Source organism: Rana temporaria, chromosome 6 (assembly GCF_905171775.1).
Source record: "Rana temporaria chromosome 6, aRanTem1.1, whole genome shotgun sequence".
NCBI classification, from domain to species: domain Eukaryota; kingdom Metazoa; phylum Chordata; class Amphibia; order Anura; family Ranidae; genus Rana; species Rana temporaria.
Window position 1 is genome coordinate 206,008,368 of NC_053494.1, and position 26,958 is coordinate 206,035,325.

At 49.2% G+C, this 26,958-nt stretch overlaps 1 protein-coding gene across 2 annotated transcripts in view; it reads left to right on the forward strand.

The window, feature by feature from the left end:
* Positions 1–26,958, forward strand: part of CFAP65 (cilia and flagella associated protein 65) — a 139,832-nt gene that overhangs the window by 44,188 nt on the left and 68,686 nt on the right. For both annotated transcript variants that reach the window (XM_040358153.1, XM_040358154.1), the window contains exons 12-16: positions 2,721–2,858; positions 7,731–7,976; positions 11,306–11,530; positions 19,548–19,700; positions 21,413–21,578. In XM_040358153.1, coding sequence (XP_040214087.1) covers positions 2,721–2,858; positions 7,731–7,976; positions 11,306–11,530; positions 19,548–19,700; positions 21,413–21,578 — 928 coding nt within the window. The remainder of the gene's footprint in view (positions 1–2,720; positions 2,859–7,730; positions 7,977–11,305; positions 11,531–19,547; positions 19,701–21,412; positions 21,579–26,958) is intronic.

The following is a 26,958-nucleotide window of genomic DNA, read 5'->3' on the forward strand; positions in this document are numbered from 1 at the left end:
CTATTCTATTTCCAGAAGTTTCTTCCAGGAGCAATCAACCCCCAGGTATAGAATAGACCAGACCAGACCTGAAAAATAAACTTCTGCTCATCTGCGCTCCATTTAAAATTGTGCTCACCTGTGAAATGCTGACAAACTACAGTATCTGGAAAAAGTGAAGGGATGGTGGCGCTGCTTTTGCTTATTAGTGAGTTTCCACAAGATGTCCTATGTGATGTGAAATATTTGTAGGGGAGCTTCAGTTGTTAGGAGGGACCAATGGAGATGGGTCTCCTAAACCTACACACTGTTGCGTCCAAGTGTGCAGGTGCTACCCTCTATTATTGCTTATGATAAACACTGGTGACCCAATAGTGTATTGGTTCTTCAGTGTTTATCATAAGCAATAATAGAGGGTAGCACCTGCACACTTGGACGCAACAGTGTGTAGGTTTAGGAGACCCATCTCCATTGGTCCCTCCTAACAACTGAAGCTCCCCTACAAATATTTCACATCACATAGGACATCTTGTGGAAACTCACTAATAAGCAAAAGCAGCGCCACCATCCCTTCACTTTTTCCTGCTATTTCCAGGTCTCTTTGAGGCCCGTCAGGGAGGCAGCAGCTTACCATTATTTACTCCTAAGCGCGGACCCCCCCCTCTTTAAACTACAGTATCTACTGCTTTGCATTTACCACTTTACATTTTACCAGTTTAGAGTTAAAAATGAGCTCTGGCACTAGAATTATTGCTCTCACTCTGACTTTCGTGACGATACCTCACATGTGTGGTGCAATCACTATTCACATTTGCATGCAAGACCTGTTTGCGTGTGATCGGAGGATGGGGATGATTTAATTTTTTATTTTTTTTATTTGTTTACATTTTTTTTTCATTCAACTTTATTGCTATCACAAGGGAACATCACCCCATGTGATAACTTTAGCAGTGACAGGCACTGTTTTATGGAGAGATCAGCAGTCTTATATGACCCCTTATTCCCAGAGATCTGTTTGATCGGCTGCTTCTCTGGCTGTACCAACAAGGGAAACACCGAACTGAAGCCGGACAGAGGACATTCGTCATTTGTGACAGAGGAGATCGGGGAATGAATGTTCCTCCTTCTCCTCTTCTCCTCGGAGTGCAGCCCATCCAACCATTTACAGTCCCAGGCTCCCCAGTGGAACAGGAGAGCCCTGGAATGGTAGCAGGAGGGGGGACTTCTGAGTGCTGTAAAAGTGATTGGGTGGCTATATAGCTGCTTGGATCACTTTAACTGGAAAGCCAGTTGCTGGCTGACAAAAATTAAACTGCAGCTGCAGCCATGATCCTGGTATAACCACTTGATCATGAGGTGCTATATACCGTGTTTCCCCCGAAAATAAGCCCGGGTCTTATATTAATTTTGGCAACAAAAGGCACAGTAGGGCTTATTTTCGGGGTAGGTCTTCCCATGTAATGTGCTGTCTTCTCCCCCCCTCTCTCTCCCTGCCTGACAGGAATCCCCAGTGTGAACTGAGTTAAAATGCTTATAAAATCCGATAATCCCCTCTATTACAGTATTATATAGTGCAAAATACCTTTGTTATAGCGCCGCTTTGCGCTTTTGTGAACCGCTTGAGCTCTCTTCCCCGCAATTATATTACAGGAATACACACATTGTACATGATATACTACTGTAATTGAGTGGGTTGTAGGATTTTACAAGCATTTTAAACCAGGGCTTATTTTAAGGGTAGGGATTACATTGCAGCCCTCTTGGAAAATAACGCTAGGTCTTATTTTCAGGGTAGGTCTTATTTTCTGGGAAACACGGTATACGACCTAATGGTGGACAATGGTTAAAGTGGTTCTAAAGCCACTCTACATTCTATGCATTAAGATAAAAAACCTTCTGTGGGCAGCAGCCCCCCCTCAGCGCACTCCCTACCCCATCTTGATCCAGTGATGTTGCATGAGAGTCTCGACTGTCGCCCCCTCCTTGGCTGCGACAGCAGCGAGGCACCATTGGCTCCCACTGCTGTCAATAAATGTAAGTGAGCCAATAAGGAGAGAGAGAGGGGGCGAGGCCAAGCCGTGGCTCCATGTCTGAATGGACACACAGAGCAGTGGATCGCCTCGGGTGCCCCCTATAGCAAGCTGCTTGTTGTTGGGACACTCAGGAGGGAGGGGCCAGGAGCTCCAGCAAGGGACCCGAGAAGAGGCGGATTGGGGCTGCTGTGTACAAAACCCACAGAGCAGGTAAGTATGAGATGTTTGTTATTTTTATATGTAAAAAACTGAGATTTTAGTATCGCTTTACAGCTGAACTCAACGGCTACAGCAGAACTTGGATATGAGAAGAAGAAGCAGTGCAAGGAGCCAATCAGTTTATGTGCTGACGAGAAGCATGCTGATAGGAGGAGAAATCAGAGTGACAGAGGGATGAGCTCATCATTTTGCTACTTCTCCTCTCCTAGTTCATTCACAGCCTGGCGCTGGTCCAGGACAATCTGGGCTCAGAGAAAGTAGGTTGAATGAGCTGTCTGTCAGTCTTTTGGGTTGAAGCATTCAGCATAATTTAACCCACTTTCTCTGAGCCCAGGCTGTCAAAGACCTGACACAGGGACTTGTCGTTTTTTTTTTTCATAGTTGGTCATATACTTTAAAAGATAATGAAAATATGTACATAATTACTACACGTTCTCGTGGACTATCAGCACCATCATTCATATTTGTATAATTGATCTTTATTCACAGGTTCTGCGGGATTATCGGAATGTAAAAGACGCCACCGTCTGCCCCCCTTGGTGCATTACCCTGCGGGTGAGAGGGCACACCTTTGAGTTAGGACAGGAGCACTTTGTACCCAGCTGTATTCTGGATTCTCCTCGCATGGTAAGAGCGGTAAACGTTATACAGTATGTGCTACATCTACCCTTAAAGGTACAACTTTTTTTTCCCCCTAAATATCTTCCTTTCCCTTAGTGCAGTCCTCCTTCACTTACCTCATCCTTCCATTTTGCTTTTAAATGTCCTTATTTCTTCTGAGAAATCCTCACTTCCTGTTCTTCTGTCTGTAACTCCACACAGTAATGCAAGGCTTTTTTCCTGGTGTGGAGTGTCGTGCTCGCCCCCTACAGTTGTGCTCGCCTCCTCCCTTAGACTACAGGAGAGTCAGGACGCCCACTAACACACAGCTCCTTTCTCTATGTGCAATGTAGAGAGCGTCCTGACTCTCCTGTAGTCCAAGGGACGGGGGTGAGCACGGCACTCCACACCAGGGAGAAAGCCTCGCATTACTGTGTGGAGTTACAGACAGAAGAACAGGAAGTGAGGATTTCTCAGAAGAAATAAGGACATTTAAAAGCAAAATGGAAGGATGAGGTAAGTGAAGGAGGACTGCACTGAGGTAAAGGAAGCTATTTAGGAAAAAAATGTTTTACCTTTACAACCCCTTTAACCACTTGCTTACTGGGCACATATACCCCCCTCCTGCCCAGGTGAAATTTCAATGTCGTGCGACGTGGCTCCCAAAAAAAATTTACGTCCTTTTTTCCCCACAAATAGAGCTTTATTTTGGTGGTATTTGATCACCTCTGCGGTTTTTATTTTTTGCGCTATAAACAAAAAATGCGTCAATTTTGAAAAAAAAATCTATATTTTTTTACTTGTTGCTATAATAAATAGCCCAATTTTTTTTAAAAAAAGCATTTTTTTTCCCTCAGTCTAGGCCGATACGTATTCTTCTACATATTTTTGGTAAAAAAAATTTGCAATAAGCAAATGGTTTGCGCAAAAGTTATAGCGCCTACAAAATAGGGGACAGAATTATTATTATTTTTTTTACTAGTAATGGCGGCGATCTGCGATTTTTATTGGGACTGCGAAATTATGGCGGACACATCGGTCACATTTGACACATTTTTGGCACCATTCACATTTATACTGCGATCAGTGCTATAAATATGCACTAATTACTGTATAAATGTGACTGGCATTGAAGGGGTTAACACTAGGGGGTGAGGAAGGGGTTAAATGTGTGCCCTGCATAGTGTTTCTAACTGTGGGGGGAGGGGACTGACTGGGGGAGGTGACCGATCTGTGTCCCTATGTACAAGGGACACACCATCGGTCTCCTCTCTCCCTGACAGGACATGGATCTGTGTGTTTACACACACAGATCCACGTCCTTGTCTGTGTACCCGCCGATCACGGGTGCCTGGCGGACATCGCGGCTGCCAGGCACGCGCATCGGCATCTCAGTGATGCGGCGGGCATGCGCGCGCCCCCCAGTGGCTGAAGGCCGTATATAGACGGCCTCCCGGAAGTTTAGATCTATACTGCGGCCGTATATAGTCGTACGGCCGTCAGGAAGTGGTTAAAGTAGAGCTGAAGGCCCAACTTTTTCTTTAGTTTTGGATAAGGTGGAAACAGATTAGAATTCCTAAAAGGTGTTTACTATAGTCTGGGCCCCTATTGGGTAGATTCACCCTCTCTGTGTGTCCTGGTGACCATTATCACAGAAAATGAAAAACAATTCCAAAGTTTCAATGGCCACAGAGGAGAAGTAGATGGAAAATCTTCCAATGGGGACACCAGGTCTGGTGATCACCAGGGATTTCCTGGCTTTAAGCCTCGTACACACGTTCGGTTTACTCGGCAAGAACCAGCAAGAAAACTGCTGGTAGAGCTTTCTTGCAGAGTAAACCGAGCGTGTGTACGAGGCTTTCAGGTTTCTCGTCAAGAAAACTGCCCAAAATCTCGACGAGAAAAATAGAGAACCTGTTCTCTATTTTCTCTTCGTGATTCTCGGCAGTGTTTTCCTGCCGAGAAACCAGAGAGTGTGTATACTTACCTGTCGCCATGGAAACCCGTGCATGCTCAAAATCACTTTGACGCATGCGCGGTAGCTTCCTAGGCATAGGTAGGGTGCAGCAAGATGGCGGGGACGGCATAGAATGTGACGAGCGCATGCTCGCCGTACGTGATGACGTCACCGCGTTCTTGCCATTCAAAAGAACCGCGGTTCTTTTGAACGGAGTGTCTGTACACTCGGGCGGCAAGAGATTCTTGCCAAGAAGCTCGTCAGGAAAAATTACGTTTTTTTCCTGACGAGATTCTGGCCCGTGTGTACAGGGCTTTAGAGTTTGACTGAAACATGCTTGGGATAAACACAAATCTATACCCAAACAAAAAAAGTTAATAAATAAATAACAATAAAAAAATAAAATATAAATATATATATATATATATATATATATATATATATATATATATATATATATATATACCGTATTTATCGGCGTTTACGTGCACTTTTTTCCCCTTAAAATAAGGGGAAAATCGTGGGTGCGCGATATACGCCGATACCCGCTTCCCGCTCTTAGTTTGAATGCCTGCGCCGACATTCACCGAGCGCAGTACACTCGGGTACATTCGGCCAGGCTCAGCTTCGCTCGTAGTCACGTTCTGTGACGTTTATGCGTGAGAAGCCAAGCCTGGCCGAATATACCCGAGTGTACTGCGCTCGGTATATGTCGGCGGAGGCGTTCAAACTGAGCGCGGGAAGCGGGGATTCGACACGGAGACAGCGCAGGAGAAGCCGGGAGGACACCACCGAGGCCGCAGACGGACACCGGATAGGACGAGGCCGCCGATGGACGCCGGGCAAGACAACAAAACTGTAAGTAGTAAAATGTAATACATTTTTTTTTTACAGGAATTTAGGGTCAACATTAGGGGTGCGCGCTATACGCCGGAGCGCGCAATACCCCGATAAATACGGTATATAACAAACAAAAAATAGTACAGACTTGATGGACCACTTGGGGGGATGTCCTTTAACCGGTTCCCGACCGGCTCACGCAGATATACTGCGGCAGAATGGCAGTCCTAGGCTAAATCTTATATATATACGACTTCACCCAGGAGAGCCACCAGAGGGCGCCCTGCACGGTGGGGGAACCCGATGCGCGTGGCCGGCGGGCGCGATTGTTGCCAGCCCAGCAAAATCCTGTGCATGAGTGGGAGCACGGGGGTTTATGCGTGTAAACACACAAACCCCCGCGCTGTCTGATCAGGAAGGACAGATCGTGTCTCTCTACAAAGTAGAAATCACGATCGGTCATCTCCTTTAGTCAGCCCCCATAATATGCTTTACATACTGGAATAGACAAGTGGGTGACTAAAGCGCTAGCCAACAATGAAAATTAAAAGTGACCAGTGAAAAACAAAATGCTGCTCAAATCTAAAATGTGCTAACAACAAATAAAGGTCTGAATAAAGAATGATGAGCGCAAACTGAAAATCTAAAAGTGAATATAAAGACAGTCCATAGGGGACTGATAACAATCAATAAAGATATGCAGTGAATTCAAAATTAGTGAAATAACCCAAAACTGATAATAAATCCAAAAATAAAAGTCCAAATATATAAATCAAAGTTTGGATAAATCAATCTAGTGTGCAAGTGATAAACAAAACTTCTGCACTTCGGGCATCAATGTGGACAATCTTGATAACTCTTTGCTTAGCCTGGGCTCGCAGTGCGCTTACCTCCAGACACTAGGTCATGCGTGTCAACGAAATCCTCCCAAAACTGGAACAGAATCCAAACAGTGGGTAACTTGTGTTGCACGGAATCTTCCCAGTGCTGAGATAGAATCGAGGGGCGTTCTCTGTATCCAATACCAGTATAGGTCCAGGCGCAGCGAAGTCGACTCCACAGGATAGCCACAAGGTGTATCAGGAGCAAACCTCCGATGAAGTCACGTGTCGTGACGTAATGCATAAGGTTAGATGTGACCGGAAGTGACGTGACACCCTGACCGTCCACCGGAAGTGCCGCTGTTTGGCGTTTTATTCGTTTTTTCAATGTAAGCACATTTTTACCTTTATTAAATTTTAAAGTGCTTGCATACTTCACCATGAGAGCTTTTTATTTCTACATTTGCTCCTGATACACCTTGTGGCTATCCTGTGGAGTCGACTTCGCTGCGCCTGGACCTATACTGGTATTGGATACAGAGAACGCCCCTCGATTCTATCTCAGCACTGGGAAGATTCCGTGCAACACAAGTTACCCACTGTTTGGATTCTGTTCCAGTTTTGGGAGGATTTCGTTGACACGCATGACCTAGTGTCTGGAGGTAAGCGCACTGCGAGCCCAGGCTAAGCAAAGAGTTATCAAGATTGTCCACATTGATGCCCGAAGTGCAGAAGTTTTGTTTATCACTGGCACACTAGATTGATTTATCCAAACTTTGATTTATATATTTGGACTTTTATTTTTGGATTTATTATCAGTTTTGGGTTATTTCACTAATTTTGAATTCACTGCATATCTTTATTGATTGTTATCAGTCCCCTATGGACTGTCTTTATATTCACTTTTAGATTTTCAGTTTGCGCTCATCATGCTTTACATACTATTTACACCGGTCCCTGTCCTCAAGGGGATTACCATCTAAGGTCCCTGTCTCACATGCATACCTATACATACTGGGGCCATTTTATATAGCAGCCAATTAACCTACCAGTATGCCTTTGGAGTATTGGAGGGAACCGGAGTACCTGGAGGAAACCCATGCAAGCACAGGGAGTACATCTAACTCCATGCAGATATTGATGTGAACCAAGGGTCCTAGTCCTGCAAGGCAGAGGTGTAACAAGCTACTGTACTACCCCATGGTATATGTATGCTGTATACATTATTTCAGTATGCCAAATACCCTTCTACAATAACTCCATCGATTGTTTGTGTCGTAGGTTTTTCCGCCAGTGAGACAAGATGAGCACACACATCGCAGTTTGCTGATAAAGAACACAGGCTCCATGATAATGACTTATGTCATAGACCAGAAGAGTTGCCCCAATGTCCGGGTGAAGCCAGACTCTGGTCACCTGGCACCCGGATCTCATCAAGTATTGCTGGTAAGGACCAGCCCTCAAGAAACTGGACTGATAAGGAAGACTCTACCACTGCAGCTCAATTACAGTCCTGACTTCACTCAGGTAAGAATCATTTTCTGTTGGATAGAAGCAGACTTTTGGAAAATATGTCCTTTGAAGTGATCCTGTCCTCACCACACCAGATATGCCCATGTGGCAATCATATTCCTTCACCATCAGTACACAGGACCCTCTCCTTCATACTACCCCCATCATTACACAGGACCCCCTCCCTCATACTACCCCTATTATTACACAGGACCCTCTCCCCCATAGCACCCCCATCATTACACAGGACCCCCTCCCTCATACTACCCCCATCATTACATGGGACCCTCTCCCCCATACTACCCCCATCAGTACACTGAACCCTCTCCTTCATACTACCCCCATCATTACACGGGACCCTCTCCCCCATACTACCACCATCATTACACAGGACCCTCTCCCCCATACTACCCCCATTATTACACGGGACCCTGTCCCCCATAGCACCCCCATCATTACACAGGACCCCCTCCCTCATACTACCCCCATCAGTACACGGAACCCTCTACTTCATACTACCCCCATCATTACACGGGACCCTCTCCCCCATACTACCCCCATCATTACACAGGACCCTCTCCCCCATAGCACCCCCATCATTACACGGGGCCCCCTCCCTCATACTACCCCCATCATTACACGGAACCCTCTCCTTCATACTACCCCCATCATTACACGGGACCCTCTCCCCCATATTACCCTCATCATTACACGGGAGCCTCTCCCTCATACTACCCCCATCATTACACGGGACCCTCTCCCCCATAGCACCCCCATCATTACACAGGACCCTCTCCCTCATACTACCCCCATCATTACACGGGAGCCTCTCCCTCATACTACCCCCATCATTACACAGGAGCCTCTCCCTCATACTACCCCCATCATTACACAGGACCCTGTCCCCCATAGCACCCCATCATTACACAGGACCCTCTCCTTCATACTACCCCCATCATTACATGGGACCCTCTCCCTCATACTACCCCCATCATTACACAGGACCCCCTCCCTCATACTACCCCCATCATTACACGGGACCCTCTCCTTCATACTACCCCGATCATTACACGGGACCCTCTCCCTCATACTACCCCTATCATTACACAGGACCCCCTCCCTCATACTACCCCCATCAGTACACAGAACCCTCTCCTTCATACTACCGCCATCATTACACAGGAGCCTCTCCTTCATACTACCCCCATCATTACACGGGACCCTCTCCCCCATACTACCCCCATCATTACACAGGACCCTGTCCCCCATAGCACCCCCATCATTACACAGGACCCCCTCCCTCATACTACCCCCATCAGTACACGGAACCCTCTCCTTCATACTACCCCCATCATTACACAGGACCCTGTCCCCCATACTACCCCCATCATTACACGGGACCCTCTCCCCCATACTACCACCATCATTACACAGGACCCTGTCCCCCATAGCACCCCCATCATTACACAGGACCCCCTCCCTCATACTACCCCCATCATTACACGGGACCCTATCCCCCATAGCACCCCCATCATTACACAGGACCCTGTCCCCCATAACACCCCCATCATTACACAGGACCCTGTCCCCCATAACACCCCCATCATTACACGGCACCTCCTCCCCCATACTACCCCCATCATTACATGGGACCCCCTCCCCCATACTACCCCCATCATTACACGGGACCCTCTCCCCCATACTGCCCCCATCATTACACAGGACCCTCTCCCCCATAGCATGCCCATCATCACACAGGACCCCCTCCCTCATACTACCCCCATCATTACACGGGACCCTCTCCCTCATACTACCCCCATCAGTACACGGGACCCTCTCCCTCATACTACCCCCATCATTACACAGGACCCCCTCCCTCATACTACCCCCATCAGTACACGGGACCCCCTCCACCATACTACCCCCATCATTACACGGGACCCTCTCCCATACTACCCCCATCAGTACACAGGACCCTCTCCTTCATACTACCCCCATCATTACACGGGACCCCCTCCTCCATACTACCCCCATCATTACACAGGACCCCCTCCCTCATACTACCCCCATCAGTACACGGGACCCTCTCCCTCATACTACCCCCATCATTACACGGGACCCCCTCCCCCATAGTACCCCCATCATTACACGGGACCCCCTCCCCCATAGTACCCCCATCATTACACGGGACCCTCTCCCTCATACTACCCCCATCATTACACGGGACCCCCTCCCCCATACTACCCCCATCATTACACGGGACCCCCTCCCCCATACTACCCCCATCATTACACGGGACCCCCTCCCTCATACTACCCCCATCATTACACGGGACCCTCTCCCTCATACTACCCCCATCATTACACAGGAGCCTCTCCCTCATACTACCCCCATCATTACACGGCACCCTCTCCCTCATACTACCCCCATAATTACACAGGAGCCTCTCCCTCATACTACCCCCATCATTACACGGCACCCTCTCCCTCATACTACCCCCATCATTACACAGGAGCCTCTCCCTCATACTACCCCCATCATTACACGGCACCCTCTCCCCCATACTACCCCCATCATTTCACAGGAGCCTCTCCCTCATACTACCCCCATCATTACACGGTAGCCTCTCCCTCTTACTACCCCCATCATTACACGGTAGCCTCTCCCTCTTACTACCCCCATCATTACACGGGAGCCTCTCCCTCTTACTACCCCCATCATTACACGGGAGCCTCTCCCTCATACTACCCCCATCATTACACAGGAGCCTCTCCCTCATACTACCTCCATCATTACACAGGACCCCCTTCCCCTCCATCCACAGACCCCTGCGCCCCCCCCCCCCCAGTTGTCTCACCATGATAGTGTCCAGAGGATGTCAGGCCATCACCAAGCACAGCCCGTTGAACCCTCCAGCGAATAAGTTCTTCACCGGGCTGATGGTCTGTGGCTTTTCGGACATATTGAGGGTGAGGGGTCGGTGTTACTGTGCCCGGGATTGATAGGCGCTCTCTCTGGACAATGTTTACCTTATTGAGCTGGCCAATCACCACACAGGCTGCAGATTAAACACATAACAAATCACCAGCAACCCCAACATTCAATTCCGCCCTTGACTCCTGAGTGATAGCCAAATCTACGTATCAGCTATTTACGGGCAGCGAGTGCTCAAAGGCGGCTCAGCTGCTTTGGGCCTCACAACAATGACTGGGCCCGGGGCAGCTTCTCCTTTTGCCCACGTGTTAAAGACGGCCCTGTGAAAGGGTGTTGCTATCTACCTGTGTATAAGACTGACTGATTTCTGATTGCAGTTTTGCTGATTTTTTTTTTCTTCTGTCTGGAAGGACATTGTCCTGTTTTGTAGAGCTGAAACCCCTGAACTCGACCTAGAAAAGGAGGGAAGACTTTACTTTAAGCCGACCTATGTGGGGACAGAGTCTGAGAGCTCCTACTCTGTGAAGAACTGCTGCAGAGTCCCGCTGCACTTTGAGTGGAAGATTCCGCATGCTGACCTATCCCATATTTCAGTCAGTCCCTGCAACGGGATTATTAGACCAAATGAGACCTTGGTAAGACATCATCTCAGACAGCACATTAGTACATATGCCATCTCTTCGGATACTGCTGTACATTAGTTTAGATACTATACACCGATCAGCCATAACATTATGATCACCCACCTAATACTTAGTGGGTCCCCAAAACAGCTCTGACCCATCGAGGCATGGACTCTAAAGTAGTGTCTAACTCTATATGGAAATACTCCATTCCCGGGTGTTTCTGAGCAGGGCCGTTTGAAGGAATTTGGGGGCCCCAAGCAAAATGGGGGGGCCCCCAAGCAAAGCATACGTTAACGATACACAATTTTTTTTTTCCTATTCTTACCTCCCCTTCTTCCCTGTAGGCTGCCGCTGTAGCGTGGCCGAGCTCCTCTTCCCCCTGCCTCTTCCCCAGTCCCCTATCAGATAGTGCCCGGGCCGGGTATCATGCGGTACAGGAGATTCAGTTTCCTGTCTTCCCGGCCAGACTGAAAGGAAGTGAGCACTCAGGACTGAATCTCCTGTACCACACGCGGTACCCGGCCAGACTGACAGGACTCCAGGTGGAAGAAAGAGGAACTCGGCCACGCTACAGCCTGGGAAGGGGAAGTTGGGGACCCAGGACAGCTCGGGGCCCCAAGCAATTGTTTGTTTTGCCTGTCCTGTAGCGACGGGCCTGTTTCCGAGGGTTTCAGAGGTCAGCCGAGCTGTCCTCGGGCCTTTCCAAGTGTTTCCGAGGCTCTCCGGCCACATGCGGTATTGCATGCCATTGAAGTCAATGCGGAACAAATTATTTTCTTCTATGGGGAAACTCTCTTTGATATGCAAGCACTTTGGATTACGAGAATTCTCCTGGAACGGATTATGCTCATAATCCAAGGTTCCACTGTATGTAGCCCTAGGTAAACATCTTCATGTTCTGAGAGCATGTGCCCTGAGCGCTCCCAGCATAGTTACCGGTGGGTGCCAGAAAGCTCCCGATGCATACTTGCAATCGGGAGCTTTCCGATCATGTGACCGCTGTGATAGCCAATCACAGCGGTCACATGATAGGGATGCCTGCCTCCTCCTCCTGACATTTAGAAAGCGGTGGTAAGGGATTAAAGTGATATAATTGGTTTAGTGTTCCTATCTAAGTGCATCTGTATGTCTTTGTCTGAAATACTGTGATGTGGACATAATTATGTAAGCTCATTTTGGAGGGGGGCGGCTGATCTCTATAAAGTTCGGTGGAATAGGTCACTTTTAATGAAATGAAAATACGCAGACAGAAGAATCGTCATATATAATGGGGGTCAGGGCCGATCCTAGGGTCACAGGTGCCTGGGTGCAGAAATATTTCTGGCGCCCCCACATTGGCGTGGTCATTTTACTAACTCCTCCCCTTTACAAATGTTTCTATGGCAATGACTCAACCACACATATGCACCCCCACGAAATCTTCATTAACCTGGGATCCTTACATGATCTCTTAACAATAAACAAAATACAGGAAGAGAAGCAGAGTACTTTATTGGGACCTGGAGGGGGGCCTCTCTGATGGACACAGAGAGGGCTTCTGTTGGAGAGTCTGTTAGAAAGAGCCCCCAGACATACTACAGACATGATAAGGGAGATAATCAGAGACTGCAGACATGATACAAGAGACGGTCAGAGACTGCAGACATGATACAGGAGATGGTTAGAGACTGCAGACGTAGTACAAGAGATGGGCAGGGGCTGTGTATCCTATGCAATCTATCATGCCATAAAACATCTAGCGCGGGGAAGCCCAGAGCACGTGTAAAGGGATGCTGGGAATGCCATCCCCCAGCACACTGAACACTGTGACTCACCTCGGTTCTCTCTCTGTGAAGCCCAAGATAGAGATGGGGGGGGGGAGGCATTCCAACTGGAGATGGTGCGGGATCCAAGACTCCCAGTGTGAGGAATTCATTCCTGCACATCAGCACTCAGCAACCACTGAAAACTAGAACCCTTGTATCAGGAAGAGGAGAGGCCCCTCTGGACGGACACACACACCTATGCTCAGAACATCAGTTATGGACAGACACAAACAAGGAGAGAAGGAGGGAGGGGAGAACTCTGGCACTTCGGCGCCCCCACCTCTGCAGGCGCCTGGGTGCAAAGCACCCTGTGCACCCTGCCTAGGATCGGCCCTGATGGGGCTATAGAGTGTGGAGATATTTGTTTTCCACCTGAAATAAGACAAGATCTATTTCTCTTTCGTTCATAGACGGACACAGCATCCTTTGACCTTAGGGTTATGCTTCTTCCTACCAGGAGATTTAGGCAGAATTCTACAGCACTTAAGGTGTTAAAAACTTTCCTTCATGCCGCTCCTCCCAGGGGGCGTGGCTCCCCCAGGCATAACCCCCACTCTGCTTTAGCAGCCTCAGTTTGTTTCTGCCTAACCGTCAGGAGAGTCAGGCTCTCTCTGGAGTCCTGGACTCTGGAGTTTTTTCTTGCAATTTTTTTTGCATTTTGCGAGTTTTTTCCTCGCTTTTTATTTTATTTTTATTTTTGAATCCTGCGATTCTTCTATCAACAGCCGACTGGGTGACAGGCTGGGTCCTCGACCCTTGTAGTCCCCCCAGGTTCGGCCTTCGAGCGTGTGCCGGCCCTCAGCTCCGCTTTGGGACGTCCACGACAGGCCCCATTGCTCCAGGGGCGGCCGGGGAACTTCGGTTCTAGGGCACACATATGACCGGTCTCTATGGCCTTGTCACAGTGTGTCTGGCTGACAGCCATGCCGTTCGCGGACGTTGGTTCTGTCTGGGATACCTCCAGCCAGGTAGTCGCAGGACAGGTAAGTAGTGGCCCCTTACTCAGGTAAGTGGTCTGGCTGGAATGTTTTCCCTTGGGAGGTCGACTGAGGGTTTTCCCCTGCTTTCCTCTCTCCCTTATTCCTCTCCCTCCTTTCCCCTTTGGGTGACGGCTGTGCAGGGGGTTTTTTCCCTGGGGCTCATATTTTTTTTTTTTTTTTTTTTTTTTTTTTTCACTCGGGTATGGCTGGGGCTGTTCTGTGTCACTGCAGGGGACTGTGGGGGACATTCTGGGCATTTTTGTGTGTGCTGTGTGCTGTTTTGGTGTACTGTCATTTTTGGGTACACTGTCTTTTTAAAACTGCGCAACGGCGGCCATTTTGCCGGAGCCGCGCTTGTATTATTCGGCGGCCATTTTCTTGTGGCCGGCGCCATTTTCAGCACTAGTTCGGCCTCTAGTGGCCGTTTCAGCGGGGAAAAAAGACCGCGAATCATCTGAGGGGACAGACGCAGCGCTGCAGCTTCTCCTCAGCACACACTTGCCTTCACAGACCGCGCTGTACCAGGGGGTGGTGAGTCTCAGGGGGCCCCAGACTGTGCTCTAGCGGCCGGGAGGTGACCTGTGGGGGACTTTTTTCCTGCCCTTGGCAGTAGGGGTGAAATGGCAACGGCAATATGGAGCCTGAATCAGGCCCCTCATTTCTTACAATGCCGGAATTAACCCTTAAGCGCCCCTCCCCCTGCCACATCTGTTGAATCGGTGTCGGCTGTCCTGGAGTCTTTTCTCACCAGGTTTGAAGCAGCCAGTGCTCGGTTGGGGGGTAAAAAAGCGCCCCCCCCCGGAGGCTGTTTCTGGGGATATCTCTGACGCAGAATCTGATGCTTCTGGTTCTGTCATGTCAGAGGATGCGGGCTTAACCCACATGGACAGCGAGGATGACTCTGCTGCGGAGTCTGCTGATAAGGAATTTGTTGGAGCTCTTATTACTGCGGTGCGTGAGGCTCTTCATTTAGAGGATTTGGCGGAGACACCAGCGGTGTCAGTCCTTTTGGATTCCGCAAACCACCGCGTACCGCTAAGGTATTCCCCTGTGTTCCTTATTTAGACAATTTGTTGTATAAGGAATGGGATACACCGCAAAAGGCTTTTACGGTTCCTAAAAGCTTTGCTACCGTTACCCCCTGGAGGAGGACTTTTTTAAAAAAGTGGGTCACTCCTCCGTCGGTGGACCCTCCTGTGTCCAGACTGAGTAAGGCTACTACGTTGCCTGTGGAGGGGGCTCCTGCTTTCAAGGACCCCGCTAATAGGAGAGTGGAGGCCGTGGCCCGCTCCCTGTTCTCGGTGGTGGGTTCGGTGGTAAGGCCGGCTCTGGCCGGAGCCCTGGTAGCTCAGACGCTGACTGAAAGGGCGAAGCTCCTGCTGCAGGACCTGGAGGTCCAGGGGGCTTCCGAGTCCTCTAGGGACCTGGCTGAACAGTTGATTCAGGGTCAGAAGTTTCTCTGCGAGGCGGATATGGATTAGATTCCTTTGCTTTCCAGGGCTTCTGTCTACGCAGTGGTTCTGCGCCGCCTTATATGGCTGAAGTGCTGGTCGGCTGACCAGTACTCAAAAAAGGCCTTGGTAGATTTGCCCTTTAAGGGCGGACGGCTTTTGGGGGCATCCCTGGATGACATCATTAAGGATGCCACTGGAGGTAAGAGCACCTTGCTCCCTCAGTCGGGGAAGGGTAGGGAACCTCGCCGCAAGCAAGGTCCTACTTTTACTACCCCCTAAACGGTTTTTTTCGTGCGCCAGCGCGGCTGGAAAAGGTCCGCAAGGTGCAAAAGCCCTTGCTGCCGGGCGTAAGCGCCCCTGGTTCAAAAAACCGAACAAGCCTGCGGACAAGCCTGCTTCCGCATGAAGGTCTGCCCCCGCCCGGGTCTCGGGTGGGGGGACGGCTTCACGACTTCGTGGATCGGTGGAATTCTCTTCTATCCGACCGTTGGGTTTGCGAGGTGGTCGCCTCGGGGTACAAGATAGAGTTCCTTTCTTGTCCCCCAAACAGATTTTTTTCCATCCAACCTCCAGCTTCCTCCGGATCGTCGGCTAGCCCTGTCCGGGGACTGTCCAGGATCTTCTGGACAGGGGGGTGGTTGTGCCGGTCCCCTCGCTGGAACGGTTTCGGGGGTTCTACTCCAATCTGTTCGTGGTCCCCAAGAAGGGAGGGGTTCGCCCTATCCTGGACCTAAAGGCCCTCAACTCCTTTGTCAAGGTGCAGCGATTCAGGATGGAGTCGGTCCGTTCTATCATGGCGTCCCTCCACCAGGGGGACTTCATGGCGTCCTTAGACATCATGGACGCATACCTGCATGTTCCCGTTTGCACAAGCCACCAAAGGTATCTGCGCTTTGCGATCGGGGAGGACCACTATCAATTCGTGGCCCTCCCGTTCGGGCTGGCGTCGGCACCACGGGTGTTCACCAAGGTGCTCGCCCCGATCCTGGCCTTGCTACGGCAGCGAGGGATCGATATCGTGGGATACCTGGACGACCTTCTCCTGAGAGCTTCTTCAGGCTCAGAGTTAGAGGAGGACGTGTCCATCACGTGTCGGACTCTGCAGGAGTTCGGCTGGTTTCTGAATCTCAGAAAATCAGTGTTGGTTCCGTCCCAGAGGCTGGAACCCCTGGGGCTGGTTTTGGATTCGGGGGAGACAAAAGTGTTCCTCCCATCGCAAAACCTGCTGACCCTGCAATCTGCAGTGAGACAGTTGTTGACCCAGAAGTGGTCATCTCTTCGCTTCTGCATGCGGGTTCTGGGTCTGATGGTGGCCTCCTTCGAGGCAGTTCTGTATGCCCAATCCACACCAGGGTACTACAGAAGGAGATTCTGTCACGATGGGACAGGGTCCCATCTTCTCTGGATCACCAGATTCGGTTGAGCCATCTGGCCAAGTCTTCCCTGGCATGGTGGCTGACGTCTCCGGTGCTTCGGTCCGGGAAGTCTTTTCTTCCGTGCCGCTGGACAGTGGTCACGACGGATGCCAGCCTCTTCGGCTGGGGGGGCGTCTGGGGCACCCAGTCAGCCCAGGGGCGCTGGACTCGGGAGGAGTCCCGCCTGCCGATCAATATCCTGGAGCTCCGAGCAATCAAGCTGTGCCTTGTCAGGTGGTCGCTGGAGCTACAGGGCCGTCCTGTCAGGATCCAGTCCGACAACGCCACGGCCGTGGCGTACATCAATCATCAGGGCGGCACAAGGAGCTCGGCCGCGGCGACGGAGGTCGCTCACATACTTCGGTGGGCCGAAAGGTCCGTTCCGGCCCTGTCGGCGGTATACATTCCGGGAGTTCTGAATTGGCAAGCCGACTCCCTAAGTCGCATGACTCTGGATCAAGGGGAGTGGTCTCTCCACCCGGAGGTGTTTCAGATCCTGTGCCAAAAATGGGGCACTCCAGACGTGGACCTTCTGGCGTCCCGTCTCAATCGGAAGGTACCACGGTTTGTGGCTAGGTCAAGGGACCCGTGGGCAGACGCGTCAGACGCGTTAGTGGCTCCCTGGGTCAATATCACCTGATTTACGCCTTCCCTCCTCTAAGGCTCCTACCCCGCCTGCTGCGCAGGGTGGAAGCCGAAGGTATTCCAACGATCCTGATCGCCCCGGATTGGCCGCGTCGCTCTTGGTACGCGGACCTGGTACGTCTGGTGACAGACGCCCCCTGGCGTCTGCCTCTGAGGGAAGATCTCCTGTCTCAGGGCCCGATCTTCCATCCTGCTTTACGGTCACTGGCTTTAACGGCGTGGCTGTTGAAAACCAGGTACTGAAGGACCGGGGCCTGTCGGGCCCGGTAATCTCTACCATGCTGCGTGCACGGAAGTCCACTTCTCGAAAAATTTACCATCGTACATGGAAAGCATACATCTCTATGTGTGAGGAGATGAAGTGGCACCCCCGTACTTACGTGGTGTCCCGGATCCTGCTGTTCCTACAGCGGGGAGTGGACCAGGCTCTTGCCTTGAGCACGATCAAGAGTCAGATTTCTGCTCAGGCTGTTTATTTTCAGCGTCCCTTGGCAGCGAATTCTTTGGTTCGCACGTTTGTGCAGGGGGTCCGGCATGTGGCCCCCCCGGTGCGCCCTCCGCTACCTTCTTGGGACTTGAACTTGGTCCTCTCGGCGCTTCAGCGTGCCCCCTTTGAGGACATTCGGGAGATCCCCTTGCTGACTTTGTCGCAGAAGGTGGTCTTTCTGGTAGCTATTACCTCTATCAGACGAGTGTCTGAACTGGCGGCCTTGTATTGCAAGGCCCCCTACTTGGTCATCCATCAGGATAAGGCGGTGCTGCGCCCGCAGCCCTCTTTTCTTCCGAAGGTCGTTTCGGCCTTTCACATTAACGAGGACATTGTTGTTCCATCATTATGTCCTCAGCCGAAGAACCCGAAGGAGGCCTCTTTACATTCTCTGGATGTGGTTCGGGCCCTTCGAGTTTACTTGTCGGCGACAGCTCCGTTCCGGAAATCGGACTCGCTGTTCGTGTCTGTGTCCGGTCCCAGTAAGGGCCTGGCAGTCTCGTCGGCCACCATTTCCAGGTGGATCCGACAGGTTGTGCTTCAGGCCTACGCCCTGAAGGGGCGGGCGCCTCCCTTTCGGGTCATGGCGCATTCGACCAGGGCGATCGGGGCCTCCTGGGCTTCCGACACCAAGCCTCTGTGTTACAGGTGTGTAAGGCAGCGACCTGGTCGTCGTTCCACACTTTTTCAAAGTTTTATAAGGTGGATGTGAGTGCATCTTCTGATGCCTCCTTCGGCCGCAGGGTGTTACAGGCGGCAGTTTAAGGTTGGAGTTCCTCCGTTGAGTAACTTCGGTTTTGTTTGGGGTGTAACCTGTTTTTGCTGTGTTATTTTCCCACCCCTCGAATTTTTTTTGACACTGCTTGGGGACGTCCCTAAGGTCAAAGGATGCTGTGTCCGTCTATGAACGAAAGAGAAAAAAGGATTTTTGTACTCACCGTAAAATCCATTTCTCTGAGTTCATAGACGGACACAGCACCCACCCCTCCTTGGTTTGTACTGCTTGTTACGAACTGAGGCTGCTAAAGCAGAGTGGGGGTTATGCCTGGGGGAGCCACGCCCCCTGGGAGGAGCGGCATGAAGGAAAGTTTTTAACACCTTAAGTGCTGTAGAATTCTGCCTAAATCTCCTGGTAGGAAGAAGCATAACCCTAAGGTCAAAGGATGCTGTGTCCGTCTATGAACTCAGAGAAATGGATTTTACGGTGAGTACAAAAATCCTTTTTTTTTATCCCTGGCAGTCACAGACTTGGTCATTTGTTCCACAAGATGAAAGAAATTACTTTATTAAAGCTACGGTACTGTCTTGGCCAGCTGATGAATCCTCCGAGCCGGTATGGAGAAGTCGTTCCACCCTGCGTATCACCGGAGAGGGCTGCAGGGGCTCATTGTCAGTAAGTACAGCTATAATGGAGTGTGTGATAACGAGGTCTATAGTTTCTTTGTGATATGAAATTTTCAGTGATTTTGTCTACCAAACAATGTTCACTTGATATTTTAATTGTTTAAACCCCTTCAATACTAGAAACTTTCGCCCCTTCCTGCCCAGGACATTTTTCAGCTTTCAGCATTGTCGCACTCTGAATGACAATTGCGCGGTCATGCAACACTGTACCCAAACAAACGTTTTTATAATTTTCTTCCCACAAAAAGAGCTTTCTTTTGGTGGTATTTGATCACTGCTGGGGGTTTTTATTTTTTGTGCAACAACTAAAAAAAGACCGAACATTTTGAAAAAAATACGTTTTTCTTTGCTTCTATTATAAAATTGTGTAAATAAGTAAGTTTTCACCTTCATTGACAGGCACTGATGAGGGGCATTGATTGGTGACACTAATGGGCACTGGTATGCAGCACTGATGGGCACTGATAGGCGGCACTGATAGGTACTTTTCTCTACCGTTCATGGACGGACACAGCAGCCTTTGACCTTAGGGTTATATCCGCTTCCTTCAGGAGAGACTCTCCTGGAAGGAAGGTGCATAACCCTACTGTCAAAGGATGCTGTGTCCGTCCATGAACTCAGAGAAATGGATTTTACGGTGAGTACGAAAATCCTATTTTCTCTTCCGTTCATGGACGGACACAGCATCCTTTGACAGTAGGGTTGTGCACCTTCCTTCCAGGAGAGTCTCTCCTGAAGGAAGCGGCTATAACCCTAAGGTCAAAGGCTGCTGTGTCCGTCCATGAACTCAGAGAAATGGATTTTACGGTGAGTACAAAAATCCTATTTTTTTTTATGCTAAACAAACTAAAAAATGCCTTTTTTTTTTTTTTTTTTTTTTTTTTTTAAACCTGATGGGCACTAATAGGTGGCACTGATCAATGGCACTGTATAGGCAGCACTGATGAGGAGCTACTGACAGGCATTACTGAGTGGCATCTGAAGGGCACTGACAGGCATTACTGATGAGACACTGATAGGCACTTTTATGGCCACTGATTGGCACTTTGGGCACTGACAGGCATTCTTTATGGGGCACAGGCTGGCAGCTGATGGGCACCACTGATGGGGGCTGCACTGATAATCAATATCCTGATTATTTGCCGATCGGCTCTCCCTGTCGGCGCGAACCGAGAAAAGCCGCTTACCGGCAATCCCTGTTTCACGCGATGATCCGCTGTGATTGGTCACAGTTGATCACATGGTAAGAAGCCTCCGTCAGAGGCTCCATACCACGATCAGAGATGCAGTGTGTCAGACTGACAAACAACACCTCAGATCGCCGCTCTGCTCGCCCCCGCGGGTGTGCGCTGGCTTGTTATCCTGATGACGTCATATGATGTCCGACCAGGATAACACAACCACTTTGCTGACGTCATATTGCTATATGGCGGACAGCAAGTGGTTAAAAATAACAAACCCAAACTGGCTCTACTTATTTTAGATTACCATCTCACCTATAGTATCCAGGGGTCAGATAACTTTTCCATATCCAGGGGTCAATTTACAAGCATTAAACATAAAACCTTTTTTTTTTTTCATATTTGACCAACTTTTCCTTTATACTGCTGCGTACAGTTGCATACAAAACTATTTGCTGTATGCAGCATTTTTAACACCCACATGAAAAAAACACAAGTTGACTTTTTTTCTTTTCCTCAGACTCAGCAAGAGCTCCTGGATTTAGGCAACATTTTGATTGGCAGTTTCCAGTCACATGATCTGGTTCTATCAAATGATGGGAACTGCACCCTGGAATATACACTGAGTGCCAAGCAGGAGATTACCGGACCATGTGACCCGGACGAGGTCATTACCGACCCAATAGGTGAATACCTTATTTTTAGGTGTTGTATTCTTAAATTATTATTTACCCTTATGCCGCGTACACACGATCGGAATTTCCGACAACAAAACCGTGGATTTTTTTTTTTCGACGGATGTTGTCTCAAACTTGTCTTGCATACACACGGTCACGCAAATGTTGCTCAGAAATTCCGATTGCCAAGAACGCAGAGATTTACAACACTACAACGAGCCGAAAAAAATTAAGCTCAATAAATTCCGAGTATGCGTAGGATTTTTTTGCGTCGGAATTGGATACACATGATTGGAATTTCCGACAAGAACTTTTGTTGTCGGAAAAATTGAGAACCAGCTCTCAAGCATTTATTGTCGGAAATTCCGACAGCAAATGTCTGATGGAGCCTATACACGGTCGGAACATCCGACCAAAAGCTCCCATTGAACATTTGTTGTCGGAAATTCCGATCGTGTGTACGCGGCATAACATTTCATATTTCCTATATATGCCTATGGGTATCATGTACTTCTGTTAAAAAATATCCTGTTTTCTTTGTATTGCTTTCTTTGTGTGAAATACTTGGTGATCCCACCAGTCCCCCTTTCCCATTGCAAACCGACCATTAGAGCATATACATACCAGTGTGGTCAGTTTTCTGGCTGTGCTATTAGATCAGACTGCCTGTCCTCCAATGACCAAGACTTCTGCTGACACACCCCTCTGCACAGCCATTCACTGGGAAAGATCAGTGTACTGCTGTTTATCCACCCCACCTGTCTAAGCCTCTTATTCAGCTGGGAACAGAGGTTATGTGATCCCTTTATAAAGAAAGGGGGAAAAAAAAAGGACAGCACTGGAACACCATAAACAATGCTCCAGGCCGGACAAACCTTAGTGCACCAGGGGTTAATAGCAGCAATAGTCACTCAGATCCTGCTCTCAGGTCTGATACTGGGATGCCTCCCTCCTGTGTTAGGCAGACAATTCCTTGGTGGACTCTCCAGACCAAATCCTAAGTGAAATCCCCCTTCTTTAGCTTTAGAGATTCTTAGTGAACAGGCCCCCCCAGCTTTAGCATAGCCGTGACCTCCATGAGTTTCTTGGCTTGTGTCAGCTGCTGGGCTCTAGAGGTCCCTTCCAGCAGGGTCGGGTGACCCTGAGTTCCTTCACTTGCTTCCCAAACCACATGGATTCTTATACTGTTTTTAAAGCAGAGCTAAGCATATTTACTTTTAGAATAGCTCCAAGAAAGGTGGTGAGCTCCTGTCACAAACGTAACACCCACTTGTATATATTAAGTAACACATCTACACCCATTGTCTTGACGTAGAACTCCAAAAATACATGTAACCTACACAGCAACTGGCCTTCGCCTGTCCTCAAGAAACCTCAACATGGCCATGTTTAAATATTAATTCTCAGAAACCTTTATCACATAAAATAGTAGGGTTGTCCCGATACCACTTTTTTAGGACTGAGTACAAGTACCGATACTTTTTTTCAAGTAGTCGCCGATACCGAATACCGATACTTTTTTTTAAATGTGTCCCCAAATGCAGCCATGTCCCCCACATATGCAGCCATTGTCTCCCCCCATGCAGCCATTGTCTCCCCTCATGCAGCCATTGTCACCCCCCATGCAGCCATTGTCACCCCCCATGCAGCCATTGTCACCCCCCATGCAGCAATGTATCCCCCCATCCAGCCATTGTCACCCCCCATCCAGCAATGTATTCTCCCATGCAGCCATTGTCACCCCCCATGCAGCCATTGTCTCCCCCCATCCAGCGTCTCCCCCCATGCAGCCATTGTCACCCCCCATCCAGCCATTGTCACCCCCCATCCAGCCATTGTCACCCCCCATCCAGCCATTGTCACCCCCCATGCAGCCATTGTCTCCCCCCATCCAGCGTCTCCCCCCATGCAGCCATTGTCACCCCCCCATCCAGCCATTGTCACCCCCCCATCCAGCCATTGTCACCCCCCATCCAGCCATGTCTCCCCCCATGCAGCCATTGTCTCCCCCCATCCAGCGTCTCCCCCCATGCAGCCATTGTCTCCCCCCATCCAGCGTCTCCCCCCATGCAGCCATTGTCTCCCCCCCCATCCAGCGTCTCCCCCCCATGTATCCAGCGTCTCCCCCCCATGTATCCAGCGTCTCCCCCCATGCAGCCATTGTCTCCCCCCATCCAGCGTCTCCCCCCATGCAGCCATTGTCTCCCCCCCCATCCAGCGTCTCCCCCCATCCAGCGTCTCCCCCCCATGTATCCAGCGTCTCCCCCCCATGTATCCAGCGTCTCCCCCCCATGTATCCAGCGTTTCCCCCATGTATCCAGCGTCTCCCCCCCATGTATCCAGCGTCTCCCCCCCATGTATCCAGCGTCTCCCCCCCATGTATCCAGCGTCTCCCCCCCATGTATCCAGCGTCTCCCCCCATCCAGCGTCTCCCCCCCATGTATCCAGCGTCTCCCCCCATCCAGCGTCTCCCCCCCATGCAGCCATGTCCCACTTACCTGCATCCCCGCTGCCGCCGACTGTGTCATACGCCGGGAACATTACAACTTTGAATCGCTGTAATGATTGGCGCTGCGTATAGACACTCCCCCTCGCTCGGGATTGGACAGTTCACCCGAGCGAGGGGGAGTGTCTATGCGCGGCGCCAATCATTACAGCTATTCAAAGCTGTAATGTTCCCGGCGTATGACACAGTCGGCGGCAGCGGGGATGCGGCGAATGGCGGCGGGATGCGGCGTCACGGAGGGGGGGGGGAGTATTCTATTTGGGTATCGGGGGTATTTGCGGGAGTACGAGTACTCCCGCAAATACTCGGAATCGGTCCCGATACCGATACTAGTATCGGTATCGGGACAACCCTATAAAATAGTAATAAATTCAAAATTTAACATAATCCAAAGCACTTGTGTATCAAAGCGAATTACCCCATAAGAAATAATGGAAACACAAATGATTTGTTCCACAACCACTTATTCATAAATCCTTCAGTTTATAGTCCATATAAAAAGATTATAGTGTCCACGAAATGGAGGAGACTTTGATTCAGGCTACGGATGGTGTGGACAAATGCCACAGCATGTGGCAGCCATGGTTGATCTTCAGGTACTCATCCGCATACACAGACATTATGTCCCACTCACCGCCTACGATTGTATAACTGAACTCGGAGTGGGGGCTCCCCCCCCTCATCCGGATAACTAAATATGTGACATTCTCTATGCATCTACAGCAGTTCATCTAATTCATCAACTTCTTCTTTCTTTTCCCTTAAATTTTCTGTCTTGGGCCTTGACCCTTCCTTCCTTTATCCTTAATAACCTATTTTACCTATTAAACTCCAGACTACAGCCAGGTTTGTAGCTGCTTGCTATAATTGAGGTTTGTTTATCACTTCTCAATTTTTACCCGAAAGTCTAGCTAGACATAGATGATTAAGCTCACCCATTATGACATTGGCTCGATCAGGAATATATGTTTCTTCAGGCTTGATCTTTTGTGAGTTTTTGATTGGTAACTTATTTTGTTTGATTTTGGATCACCTGTTACCTTTACATCGTGATATACCTAATGTGTCTGTAATTGGATTCTGTGAGCAGTTGCATCTGCACATGATTTATTATGTTTCTGCTTCAAGTTCAACTTTACTAAACTTGAAATGTTAAAAAGAAAAAAAAAAAAGAAAAAGATTATAGCAATGTGACAGGTTGTGTAACCATAAAATGTCCATCCACAAATGAAAGAATCCACAAGGGAATAAAAAGAAAAACCTAGCAGGAGCTCCGGAGTATAAAAAAGAAGAGAGGCTCCTCTAAGTGTAGCAATAAGTTGCTAAATGTTGTACCTTCAATAAATATAACCATATTGCTACACTTAAAGGGGTTGTAAAGGTAAATGTTATTTCACCTTAATGCATCCTTTAGTGTTCCTTTAAGCCCCATACACACTATCAGTTTTCCTGCAGGTTTTTCTCTTCAGGTTTACCAAAACCATCTAATATGAGGTCAAACTTTAAGGGCCAGATTCTCTCCAGATACGACGGCGTATCTCTGAGTCTGGGCGGTCGTATCTATGCACCTGATTCTTAGAATCAGTTACGTATAGATTTCTATTAGATCCGACCGGCGTAAGTCTGTTACGCCGTCGGATCTTAACTGCATATTTACGCTGGCCGCTAGGGGCGTGTACACTGATTTACGGCTAGAAATATGTAAATCAGCTAGATACGCGAATTCACGAACGTACGCCCGGCCGACGCAGTACAGATACGCCGTTTACGTTAGGCTTTTCCCGGCGTAAAGTTACCCCTGCTATATGGTGGCGTACATGCGGCGTACCAATGTTAAGTATGGACGTCGTTCCCGCGTCGAATTTTGAATATTTTACGTTGTTTGCGTAAGTCGTCCGTGAATGGGGCTGGACATCATTTACGTTCACGTCGAAACCAATACGTCCTTGCGGCGTAGAGCAATGCACACTGGGATATTGCACGGACGGCGCATGCGCCGTTCGTGAAAACCGTCAATTACGTCGGGTCACAAGTTATTTACATAAAACACGCCCCCCTGTTCCAAATTTGAGATAGGCGGGCTTACGCCGACCTATTTACGATATGCCGCTGCAACATACGGAGCAAGTGCTTTGAGAATACAGCACTTGCCCGTCTAAGTTGCGGAGGCATAATGTAAATAGGATACGTTACGCCCGCACAACAATACGCCGATCTACGAGAATCTGGCCCTATGAGTTTCAATTTGTATGCAATCAGGCCGGCCCTTGCACTACATGGTTTGGGTAAACCTGTAGAGCAAAACCTGAAGGAAATCTGATAGTGTGTATGGGGCTTTAGAGGCTCCTCTCTTTTATACTCAGTTGTGACATGACGCTACTTGAAAATCAAGACACTGCTTGTATAATGCCGTGTACACACGATCGGAAATTCCGACAAGAAAAGTTCGATGTGAGCTTTTGGTCGGAAATTCCGACCGTGTGTAGGCTCAGTCGGAATTTCCGACAGCAAAAAAATTTAAGAGCTGATTCTCAAATTTTCAGACGGGAAAAGTTCTTGTCGGAAATCCCGTTTCGTCTCTATGCAATTCCGACATACAAAAAAACACACATGCTCTGAATCAATTCGACGCATGCTCGGAATCATTGAACTTAATTTTTCTCGGCTCGTCGTCGTGTTGTACGTCACCACGTTTTTGACGGTCGGAATTTCAGACACGATTTGTGTGACCGTGTGTATGCAACACAAGTTTGAGCCAAAATTCTGTCGAAAAAAAAACCACAGGCCCAGATTCTGAAAGGGCTTACGACGGCGCAACGCCATGTGCGCCGTCGTAAGTCCTAATCTGGGCCGTCGTATCTATGCGCCTGATTCTTAGAATCA